Here is a 13145-nt window from a genome sequence, read left to right as displayed (position 1 = left end):
ACACACACACACACACACACACACACACACACACACACACACACACACACACACACACACACACACACACACACACACACACACACACACACACACACACACACACACACACACACACACACACGGGTGCTTATCTGGGCCAATCGGAGCCTACTACTAAGTTTACATAGTTTACTGCTTATAAGTTAGATGTCCCGGGGGAGCCGTGGAAATACACAGTACTTATTATACAGGCGGCACATAATTCTACTCTCCCTGGGTCAGACTTATAAGACACACATGTGCTCAGACAGACAAAAAGATAAACGCTGATTTATATGCAGAGATGGGTTATGTTTAGATAATGGGTGTGTGGGATGATGGTGACGAGGAAGTCACAAAGGGAGACTTGACTCACTGGGAGGTCTGTGTGTGTGTGTGTGTGTGTGTGTGTGTGTGTGTGTGTGTGTGTGTGTGTGTGTGTGTGTGTGTGTGTGTGTGTGTGTGTGTGTGTGTGTGTGTGTGTGTGTGTGTGTGTGTGTGTGTGTGTGTGTGTGTGTGTGTGGCTAAACAGACACATGTGCATTAAACACTTTGATCCAGATGATGTGCAAAAAAAACAGGGAAGGGAAGAGTTCCTTACCTTGTTCCACATTTTCTACAGTACCATACTGTGCTAGCAGGCCATCCAAAACCTGAGGGAGAAGTGAAAGCAGGTCAACAACACAACTACAGCCACTGTAGTTCAACACACACACACACACACACACACACACACACACACACACACACACACACACACACACACACACACACACACACACACACACACACACACACACACACACACACACACACACACACACACACACACACACACACACACACACACACACACACTTATCTGGGCCAATCGGAGCCTATTACTAAGTTTACATAGTTTACTGCTTATAAGTTAGATGTACACATGTTTCACCCCTTTATATAACACTACATGTATATATAGATCCATACACACACATTGATTTGAGTAATTGATTATATTATTATATTCAATCTACCAGTATGCCATATTGCTTAAAAAATAAGGGAAGTACTCTGATTGGGCAATGTTATAAATCATTTGTCAAACAAACAGACAGTTGCCTTCCATTAATGTCTGAGAAGCTTTGTAAGTTTTCAAGGACGCATATAGTAGACAACCTGTATTGAAAGCAGTCAACCTGAGAGATGGCATGACGACAGAGACACTCACACAGAAAAACAAGACACTCAGACCCTCGCAAGGTCACAGACAGATGTTCAGGCATACACACACAGTGTCACTCAGACAGTAACAAAAAAGTACATAAAAGCACACAAATACTGAAGTCTACAGAGAAATACAGTAAAAAGGGAGTTGAGTCACAGTCTGGAAACTAGTTTATGTACTACCTGGAGCTACAATTGGGCCACACACACACACACACACACACACACACACACACACACACACACACACACACACACACACACACACACACACACACACACACACACACACACACACACACACACACACACACACACACACACACACACACACACACACACACACACACACACACACACACACACACACACACACACACACACACACACACACACACACACACACACACACACACACACACACACACACACACACACACACACACACACACACACACACACACACACACACACACACACACACACACACACACACACACACACACACACACACACACACACACACACACACCTCCCACTGTAGATCAGGGGGAATGTTCCGGATCTGGATCTTACGACTCCTGCAGAGATGAGAGACACAGACGGAGTGGATTTAACAGACCTGAACCACACACTCACACACTTGAGAGTTTACAGTCATCTGTTGTGTGTACTGAAAATCTAAACGTTACTCACAAAATATACAATATACACAGTTGAGAAGCAGAGACATTTAGTGGGAAGAAATGCAGAGTCATAGGCGTACTGTGTGAAATCGTTCAGTGTAATCTTAACTCTTAAACATCTACAACTCGTTAGACAGTTTCATAAAGCACTGTTGTAGCGCTGCTGAGGGAAATGTAGGTGAAGACATTTATTAGACAGCAGCCGGCGCCTCTCAGTAACACCCTCCTACTGGTGCTATTCTTACTACTCACTACAGGACGTGGAAGTGACATAAAGGACGAGAAAAAGAAAGTGTCTGTTATAAGACAACAAGAATGATGGAACATAACTTGATAAAAATGAGTATCAGAAAAAGAAACACAGCAAATACTAGGAGTTATTGCACATTTCATAATTAAAAAGTGATTTTTATTTGAGAATAAGATGAAAAGTAGAAGTCACAGATTAATTAAGTTTATCAATAAAAATAAATGGACCTACAAAACTTGTGCTGAAATTCTACATGACTTAAGGTGAGGTCACTCGAAATAATCATTTGTCATTAAGAAAGAAAAAAATCCTGTTTCAATAAATAAACAAGATTTCAATGTATTCCTTGAAAAAATACTCTATATATATAAAATACTCTCTATGTATTTCTTATTCCTTGTCATCTTTGTATATTTGATTTGTCATGAGCAACAAAGATTAAACCCTGAGTTGAACCCTGAACCGCCCCTTTTTCTTCTATATCAAAACATGTCGGTCAGAGAAGACAGAAAGATAGACGTCCAAATGGGACAGCATCCCTCTCCCTGGTCATTTTGGGATCCAGAGCTTCCACACAGACTTCCACTCAGCCTGCAGCGAGCGTGTCACTGCAAACAGCACAGCCACACAAACCGCCCGCTGACCACAGGCTGTTAACAACTACATTAACGTGAGAGAGTCCTGCTCCGCAATGAGAGCTGCTGATTTAAAAAGCAGAGAGGCTGGTGAGCAAAAAGCCGCACCGCTTAACAACCGTATCCCAAAAAAAATCATTTAAGGACAATTATGGGGCATTACAGGAGCGAGAGTGGAAGACTGAGGGACAGAAATTAAGTTGAGGAGGCAAGCTAATAAAACCAATAACAAGAGGTGGATCCAAGTTCAGGAGGATGGGGAAAAAAGCCCCCCCCCCCCACACACACACACACACAGCTCATTCTTGCCACCAACATTTCTTCATCTAATTTTTGCAAATTTGCCAATTTTTCACAAATAAAGACGCAGGTCAGAATTTCCTGTCAGCAGCGAGGAGAGGACGAGAGGACCGAGCCCGCAGCTGGACATGAATGAAAGACTCTTTCTGATTGTGCTGCTGGATTGAAAAAAAAGAAGAAGAGGAGAAACACAGCATCACAGATTTAGGTCCCTCCTCTCCCCTCCTCTACTTATCGATTCACTCATCTCAACTTTAATAAATGAGTAGACTACTAGTACTGATTATTAGCCAAGCAAACCAAAACAAAAAACTCTTATACAAACATTTGAAAATGTTTTAAATCCGACACCAACTAAAATGTTCCAGGGCAAATTATTTTCTAAATAAAAAAACACAACATAACTCTTCTTCTACAGAAGCAAACAAACAGACAGCAAGCCCAGAAAATAGAAACTCTCAATTCCCAGCAGGTCCTACCACAAGGTGGCCTGCAACCTTTCTGTCGCTGACGGTGGTTTAAAGCGAGAGCCTCGATGAAAGATCTCTCTTGGCAACCGTTATCCAAACAAGGGTAAACCGATAAAAAAAAACTGCTTGTAGCCCCAAAAGACATCACCTTTTTAAACGTAGTAAACAACCTCCTGCTGTCCAAAAGCAGCCAATAGCTGAAACTTGTTTTAGGCCAACTCCAAACCTCAAAACAGCCCCAAACGTTGGCATCCCCGAGCAGACCAAAATGGAAACTAAAAGCTCCTTTCATTCAGCGCAGTCTGCTTCAAAAGCCCGTGGAGTCTCAGGGCCCGGCTCTCTATTGTGTTCCTGCTAATTGATTTGCCATCTGTAACCTTGATGTAATGTTGGACTACATGATGCTGTCCTCTGTACTCTTTAAAGTTAACAAGCTCGCTGTAAGCTGAGCGACCTCCTGCATGACAGATATTAACTTTAGGGTTTCTATATCAATGTTGTCCCACTTTACATCGCTCAGGCTTCTTCATCTTCTCTGTAGCTCTGGGCCTACATGTTTTAAAGGCCACTTGCTTGTCTGTCATCCTGAAATATGCAGGGGCAGCTCCCTCAATGGACATCCCTCGGAAAAAGTGACAGTGTCTCCGACAGTTCTTCAAAGTCTCATTTTCAGCATGCCTGTGGCCGCTGGCTAACCATAAGATCACTGCTTACTGACGCTCTGTCTGTCTACAGGGCTGGGAGAGGCCCTCGCTACATGTCACCCGACAACATCTACAATTGTCTGTCTGCAGTGTTTATTACAAGCACCAGGCATTAACTGTATGTCTTTATATTCTATTATATGTGTTGCTGTTTTAATAATTTTGTTATCTATTATATCTCGTTTTATCACCACTGTAAAGCGTCTTTGAGCACCTGAAAAAGCGCTTGGAAATTAAATGTATTATTAATATGTCCCTAGGTTATATAGTCTCTCTATAATCAGGTAAAAACCCAGTAGGTCTCTGCTAATTTCTGTTTGTTTGCATTCAAGGTGAACCCAGCGCCCTTTCTCAATGAGCTGCAGAGATACAGACTGAAGTCAACGGTTACTTAATGTTTGTTGAATGTGACCGAGCTGTCTGCTCTCGGTTTGGAGCGGCCTGCCAGGAGAAAAAAAAGAAAAAACCCTCTCAATTTCGGCCTTTAAATATCTGAGGGTGGCCATGTTCATTTGAAAAGCTAATATTTACTGCAGCCACGCCACCTGCATGAGGTAAGAAACCGTGTCTGCTAACACGCGTGCAAACTAACACACACACACACACACGCGCATGCAGAGCCGTCGGAGGAATTTTAACCTCTGAGGGGGGAGAAAGAGGGTATTCATCCCTCGCCAGGAGTCTTCCTAAGGCTCTGAGGGGCAACCATACAATATATAAAAAAAAGTCTAACCTTTTTGGTTTTTTGTATTGTTTTTTTATTCCTTGTGATTTGCATGTACCTTTTCATCAACATTCAAATTTAGAAAAAGAGGTCGAGCTGGCGTACTGATATTAATTAAAAACGTTAAGGAAATAAGGAAGAAACAATCAATTCATTAGTTGATAGACAGAAAATGTGTCTGCAACTAATGTGATAACAGATTCATTGTTGAGGTCCAAGTTCCAGACAAAAGTGTTGGTTGGAATTAAGAAAACATGTTGCATTGGGCTCTAGGTTATTTTTCCCTTTCAACAAATAAAGAACGTAAACAAGCAAAAATAATCAGTGAAATATTACTATGAAATATGACGCTTTTTAAAGTGTACTAAATGAAAAGTGCAGAATTATTAGCAGCAGATTAAATATGGTACTTAAATGATGTGCTGAGTAAAGTTTAGCCCAACTGACGCTATGTGATGACACCAGTGCTAGCTTTCCTTTACTGAAGAAGACCATAACTTCTTACTAACATATGAATGATGTAGTTGACTTGCTTCAATGGTTGTTAAAAAATAAAATTCTCTATCCTAACAAGTGATATTGGAACATCTGTAACACACCCAATCAGTTTGAAGAGGATATAGCTATTCAATGTGAAGTGTACTTTGGTGTTCAAAAGTCCCTCATGTCAGTAATAAAAAGGCCAGAGCAGGTTTCTCTTCTCCAAACAGAAACTCACAAGTGAAAGATTAAGCAATTGCTTCCACGCTGGAGAATTCTGAGAGATGAGGCCCTGTTTACTTCGCCCTCCCTGCTTTGTGTGGATGCTCATGCTGTCAGAGATCGGCAGCTTACGAGGCGCGCTGTCCTATGCCCAGCGGGGGGGCTCGCCCCCCAAATGGATAAAAAGACATTCTCAATTGCCTTTCAGTCTACCGGCATTGTCCAGAGCACACTGCCTCAAACACCTCTAGAAACCTCACACCTAAATGTCCTACATGGGAAATTCAGTTTTTTCCCATTAAACTCACATTTTCCTTTCTGCTGTGTCCATTTAGCTGTCAAACACTCCCTTCAAATAATTCTCAGAGCAAAAATCTCTGATAAGCAGCAATATAGGCACATATTTGCTCCTATTTCATTCCTCTGTGATAAAATGGTGAGCAAAACCGGATCAATCTTTATATTTCCCTCCTCCTGTTCCAGATGAAATCCACGCTTGATGACAAAACAGACACAGGAAGTCCACATCCGCTTTGAAACAGTCCGATGAAAGACTTCATATTGCCCACAAGATAATTGATGACTTTCAAAATGAAAGATAATCTGGACTTCATCACAACCATACCATGCAGATATAGGAAATGAAAACCCCTGCTGTCATAAATCACACTGGAGGCGTGTGATTACGCACCTATTACATTATCATATTACAAACCCAGTGATATGCAGTGCAACACTAATGTGTCTGCGTCTTTTATGTGTGTGGTGGTCCAACGTTTAAGTGCTGAGTGCAGTATAATTTAATCATTTGACTATCAGCGAGATTTACAGCTACTTTAGCATATGTGAGCCGTCACATCATCGCTTGTAAAAACTGTAAAGCTGAATAATACGTTGGCACTGTTCTCATTCCTTCACATCTAGACTGAATGTATTTGATCATTTAATGTATACCAAGGCTAGAAGTGAAGCAGCATTATCTTACTGTATATGGGTCAGTTTGTGTGGGTCTGTCAATTAGTCTGGTGGTCAAGCGCAGACTCGTCTAATCTGAATTAACCCAATTTCTGGTGTTGACCCTTAAGCTCTTAAGCACCTAAATGCCTTGAAATCTCAGAGAGGAAGCAACAAGTCAACAATATTCAGGAGACCCTACTGTGTGGAAGATGGCTCTGCTCCTTTTTTTCAATCTATGGTGGGGCTCTCATTTTGTTCCACTCCCTGTCTGTGGATTAACAAGGAGCACAGGCCATTTATGTGTAGTGATCCTCAGCACTTCTCTAAGGCCCAAGCAATTGTTGTGGAGCAGAGATAACAGGATTGGTATGAGAGAAGTGTCAATGCATTTTTGTTGTCCTTCTGCCACAAAGGTGTTGTCCTCCGATAGGACAAACAAACCCTGAAGCAGTCTCTCAGCTCACATGTTACCAGAGGCTGTATGTAAAAGGTGCTCTTTGTTTATAAAGTATTGTTTATTATAAAAAAAAAATACATTTCTGGAAATAACTATGCTGTTTTGTACTAACGGAATGAACAATGAAACAGTGTACACTTTGTACGCTGCTGATTGATTAGTTTCCCTTTTTCTTTCAGAGCAGTTAAAGCAGGGCTTCATGTGAAAAGTGTTTACAGGCAAGCAAACACTTGCAATAACAATTTCCTATAACAAATGAATAATGAATGAACATTTACTTGATTTTTATTTGAGATTTTCTTTCATTTACATTACTGGAATAAATGTTCCATTAGTTTAACAGACGATTAAGTTGTTTTCTGGAAACAAATGCTTTAGATGGACACAACACTGCCAAATTCGGTGAGAGTGAACCAAAACAGTTGTTCTGTAAAACAAAAACAATGAACTGAAAAACACTAAATGCTCTGCATAGCTAAAAGGAACTATATATTTTGGTGATAATTCTCAAGAAACTGAGGTATTAGTCTCTCTAATCATTTAAACTAAAAGGTTTCGTATCGACTGTTTTTGAGAGTGAAGACCTTCAGAAACAGTTCATGGGATTATTACCCTTTTATCCTTTAGTTGTAGATAAAAAAGGCAGTCCTTGGATCATCTGGAAGGATACGTGTACTGAACTGAGATTTTCAAAGTATTGATAATTGTTCATGGTGACATTTTCCTTCACATTCATCCTCATTAAATCCTTTCATGCCTCTGGGCATTCATTTGCATTCATCAAGGATCTCTTTCGCCCATCATCCTCCAGTAAGAAAACAGCCATTGTATCTGCTCCTCTTCATTGTTCCCTAACCACATATTTTTCCAAACAGAATACAGACGCTGCCGCTCCCTGCCGCTCCAACCATCTCCTCTCCTGCGTAGCGCTAAGGTGCCTGCTCCTGTTTTCCCTCCCAGCCCTCTACGGGTGAGAGCTCATCAGAATTCAACACGCCTACCTGCACGCCTGTTTTTCTTCACGCATTCGTTCTCTCTGTGGCACCCGGCGAGGCAGGGAGGCACAGGCTGAGGAGCAGGCAGGCAGACACATGCAGCCCTAATGGAAGCCACTGTCTTCCTGTTGACGTACGTCTGCCGCTCATTCTGCTGCTTAACAAAAGCTTGTAAATAAGGAGAGAATGTACGCTGTGTCTTCCTCCATCACGTGTTTATTGACCAAGTCTCTGTATACGGTGTCACTGAATGATTCAGCCTCACTTGACAGGGATAATAACAAGTGACTCAATAGATTTTCAATGATTCAGACAAATTAATACACTCATGTTTGAGATCTGCGCAGCGTGAGAGAGCGTTTACTCTGATTCACACAGTCCTCATTAAAGCATCAATAGATGTATTTCAACAGAGCGTTCTGAATTTCACTACACACCATGGCATCATGTTTTTTATATAATGTAATAAAGAAATTAAGAAAATTACCCATTACAATTGGATAAGACACATACAAACATTGTCTTTGAGTGTCCAAAACTATTTGTATGCTGCTTTTGCTATACAATGATTTCCTGATCTCTAGTGTAATCACTACAAATCATTGTTTTAGTGCTAAAATGCCACAGGGTGTCCAGCTGACTCAAAAACACATTTCCTCCTGTCACGCCTACGAAGCCAATGAAATTACAATTGTTTAATGTTCCATTTGCCTATCGCTGTGCCACCATGAAGTTGTATTTAATTGAAAACCGATTGCCCTTTCACACTGAAGCCCCTCCGTATGGCTCTGATCAAGGACTCACTCACAACAGAGGCAGGAAACAGTAAATTAAATTATTCTAGCGGCGGGGAACTCATCACAAGACTGAAATGTATTGGATCTTTTGTTCTATTCCATTAATAATACCTAGAAATAACAATATTTAACAGAGATTAATGATTTCATTTACCTAAAAAATATCTAAAATGGGAGCTTCCATCCCACATTTGATTTAAATACACAACATAATTGTGACCAATAGTCTGTCTTTTGTCCAGCTAAATGATTTAAGAATTCCTCTGAAGATACATGTGTGTGGTTAGTTTTTTTCCACAAACATAATACAAGCGACATCCACTGGTTTTCACTCAGTTAAAACAAACTAGAATCTATAAATATATATGTCAAAGTCATACTTCTGCAAACAAGACTCTAAAAAAGTCAATTCAGTATATGTGAACTGGAGATCAAACGTTTTGATGTCAAAGTTGTGCAAAGTTCCCAAACTTGGTGTGATATAAAATAAATCCTGCTCGTACATACTCACATTGAAGGTGTGAAAACAGCCTTCTAATGTTAAATTCTGTATTTAAGTTATTCTGCCCAGTGAAGGTCAAACATCCAAGGGAAAAACAATAAGCTGGTTATGGTTACCACACACACACACATATATATAAGAATAAGACTCTCCAACAGTCCACAAGAAGAAACACCTACAAATGAATTAACTATTCAGATGTAGGTGTTATCAAATGAACAAATACTTAATTATCAATGTGATGAACAAGGAACATTATGTACATTCCTGTCCAGAAATCATGTCTAACCACGCACAATGCAGCCAACAATCAATGAGCTGCAATTACAACAATAACAGTTACATCTACTGCTGCTAAAAACACTTCTCTTGCAACCCCAAGCCCCAAACGTCAGACAAATAAATAACTAAACAGCAAGATGATTCAAGAAGACTTGCAGAGTCATGTGCCACGCTGCTCTGTCCTGTCCTGCACACATCAGACGCTCGCCTGCCCTTCCACGCCGCTACTCCTTCACTGAGTACTCCTCTGAGTCCCGTCACAAAGCAGCGAGTCAGCACTGTCAGTGACAGGCACGCAGCAAGCCTGAAGGGACACAGCTGACACGAAAGCACACACACAAATGCAAAGCTTCTCTACAAACACACACTGATGCATTTTCTGTGTCTCTCTCACACACCTCAGTGCTAAGAGCTGCTGACAGGTGGATACCAGCTCATGCTGCGGCGCTGCAGTGTGGCTCCGCTGTCGGCTGCTCCTCGTGGCCGCTTCTCTTGCTTTATGTTCAGGTGTGCAGCTTGCTCCTGAGGTCTCATCCTTTAATCTGCCGACCACAAGGTATTATACAGTAGCTGGAAAGCTGAGCCGCCTGCCATAGGTGTAGGTCCCGTCAGGGTTAACCTGGATCAATACTGCACGCACACAACAGGCCTCAAACTGTTTCCCTGCCTGCTTTCCTTCCTGCCTGTCTCATGATTCTCTGCAGTCTCTCTCATTGTCCCTCCTGTCTCACTACTCCCTTCCAGCTTCCTCTAGAGTGTGAGCTTTACTTGTTCACACACACACACACACACACACACACACACACACACCACACACACACACACACACACACACACACACACACACACACACACACACACACACACACACACACACACACACACACACACACACACACACACACACACACACACACACACACACACACACACACACACACACACACACACGTGAGCGCATTACCTCTTCTCTTTCCCCTCCCTCTGTCTGCTGGGAAGTTCCTCACAGAGTGAAAACACAAAAAGCAACTAGCAGGTGGGGAGTGAAGATTTACTCTCTGAGATACAGAAACACTGACAAGCCTGGTCAGTAAGCGGCATATTTAAAAACACACCTGCCAGTCACAGCTGCCGTCACTGAGGAGTCCTCCAGCAGCAAAGCTTTTTGGAAATAACAAAACACACTCCGCAGCTCTGAAACACAGGGTCGAGAAACGGTGCCAACCCGGGAGACGCTGGCTGACACGCATGTTGAGTTTAATGTAAAATCAAATGTATTATTTAAGAGAAACGGTGTGTTGGTTTTTGATGAGTGCTTTTGATCAAATTAATCTTGGTACATTTACATTTTAAAGGATCTGAAAAATTGCACTCTTGTAGTTTGTGTTTGCTTTTACATGCATTGTTTTAGATGTTATTTTAGATAGTTTTGGAAAATCATACTTTCAATAATGCTTTTTAGCATGCAACAGTTAAAAGTTGATACTTCGTTGATGTTTGTATATAATTAAATATTTATAATGATCTCAAATAAAGACTTACCTGTTTAGATAAAGGGAAATGTAATGTAATTTTAATCAGTTAATGTAAAGGTCAAGCGTGTAGTATTTTAGTGGCATCTAGAGGCCAGGTTGTAGATTGTGAACAATTGAATACCTCCCATTCCAAGCTATAATTGAACCTACTGTGGTCTTCAGGTGCATTTGCTGCATCAAAATCAAGATGCCATGTCAACGTTAGAACGCAAAAAGGCCTTTCTGTCCATTCTGGGCCACTGTAGAAACATGGCAGTGCAACATGGAGGACTCACATATGTGGAAGGGCTCTTTCTGACAAAGCACATTGATTCCAACATTTATGATTATATTGTAAGTAATTACTAAATATTTAAGGGCTTAAAAAATTCAGTTACACTGAAAAAACAGAAACATTGACTTTAATTAAATGTATTATGTCGACAGATTTCACATAACTGTATTAGAGTAGTTGAAAGCAATAATATTAAGTTTAAATCAAGAATAGTTGGGTCAAGTTAATATTATTGCATTCAACTAATCTAATACAGTTATATGAAATCTGTCAACATAATACATTTAATTAAAGTCAACGTTTCAGTATTTGCACTGTAATTAATAAGGTGATTGAGAGCATATGAAGAGGCAACAATTTAAGTAATTGGGTAATTATTTTTAGAGCAAAGAAATTGCTGGTGGTGATTGTGAGTTGAATCCCTTTTAATAAATTCAGAGACCTGGTGTCTATAAAAATTGAAATTGACCAATAAATCTATGTATTTATCTTTTTGGTTACACTTAGACAATTAAAACTTGCCTCTTCCTCAAAATAATATATGAGAACAGAGATTCAAATTTATTTTACATCGGTGAGTAAAGTGTATTTAAGTAAATAAAGTTTGCATCCCAGATAAACCATGAATAGATTAACAAAGTGGTGGGATTATTTCTATAGGACACACATGTACTAGTTGAGGGGGGGGGGAACAAAACTAACAGGTTTAAGGTTACAACTACATCAACCGTTAGGACATTAGAAACACTGGATTATATTTACTGACAGGATTGTGTTAAATGCAAGGGCTGCTAAAGCGTGTATGGAAAAACAACACACATTGTCCTTACTGTCATGGGGAATCAGTTCTATAATATGGGTGGAGTTAAATGGATAAGGGCTTCCAATACATTCATTGCACACAAAGTGCTCCTCACAAAACCTTGAATCATCTTGTGTCACGTGACTTACAAGTGGCTGAAGTGGCATTATCCCCGTCAGACTCTAATCCTGCGGCCAAAATGGCTCCGAATCCTGACCTACTCTCTGATATAAGGCAGGGGGCATGAGGGGGAGTTGAGGCTGATTCAGATCCAAGGCTCAGTTTATGTGTATTTGTTAGGTGGATGCCTGTATGCTGTGTGGGAATGTAATACGTAGATTTATTCTATTATCGGGGAAGCTCAGAGGGTTGTCGGCACTGATCAATATGCGATAAATACTTGAGTAAATATCCTGAGTAGACATCGATATCTCAAGTTGGCTGCAGAGGAGGGCGGGTGGAAATGCCTGTTGTGTGTGGGCAGCATTTAAAGAAAAACAGAGAAGACGAAGAAGAATTACTGGTGAAAGCCTGAGGGAAAGATTTGTTGTTGGTACCTCCTATGTATGTATCTATAAGGAAGTAGAGGCTAAACGACTGCTGAGCTTGAGCAAGTCTTCAACTCGCAAAAGCATAAAGCTCTGCAGCCTCCACAAACTGCGCAACAAATATATTTGTTCATCGTTTTTATTCCAGGTTGGGTTTCCTGACATAACTCTAGAGTATCTGAGTACAACAGCACAAGCTTAAAAAACAAACCAAACAAATGGCGTACCAGCTGAGGCTCAATATTAATAACAATTAGAGACGGTCTCTTTTTCTAGACAAGATATTCAAGGTTGC

General features: G+C 40.8%; 1 protein-coding gene across 1 annotated transcript in view; it reads right to left on the bottom strand.

The window, feature by feature from the left end:
• igf2bp2a (insulin-like growth factor 2 mRNA binding protein 2a) overlaps positions 1 to 13145 on the bottom strand; it is a 46003-nt gene that overhangs the window by 18564 nt on the left and 14294 nt on the right. Inside the window, exons 3-4 of the mRNA XM_079664541.1 lie at positions 1763 to 1811; positions 623 to 674 (exon numbers count right to left, since the gene is read on the bottom strand). Coding sequence (XP_079520667.1) covers positions 623 to 674; positions 1763 to 1811 — 101 coding nt within the window. The remainder of the gene's footprint in view (positions 1 to 622; positions 675 to 1762; positions 1812 to 13145) is intronic.

Source organism: Notothenia rossii (assembly GCF_949606895.1).
Source record: "Notothenia rossii genome assembly, chromosome: 2".
Taxonomy (NCBI): Eukaryota; Metazoa; Chordata; class Actinopteri; order Perciformes; family Nototheniidae; genus Notothenia; species Notothenia rossii.
This window is presented reverse-complemented; position numbering and strand designations above follow the sequence as displayed.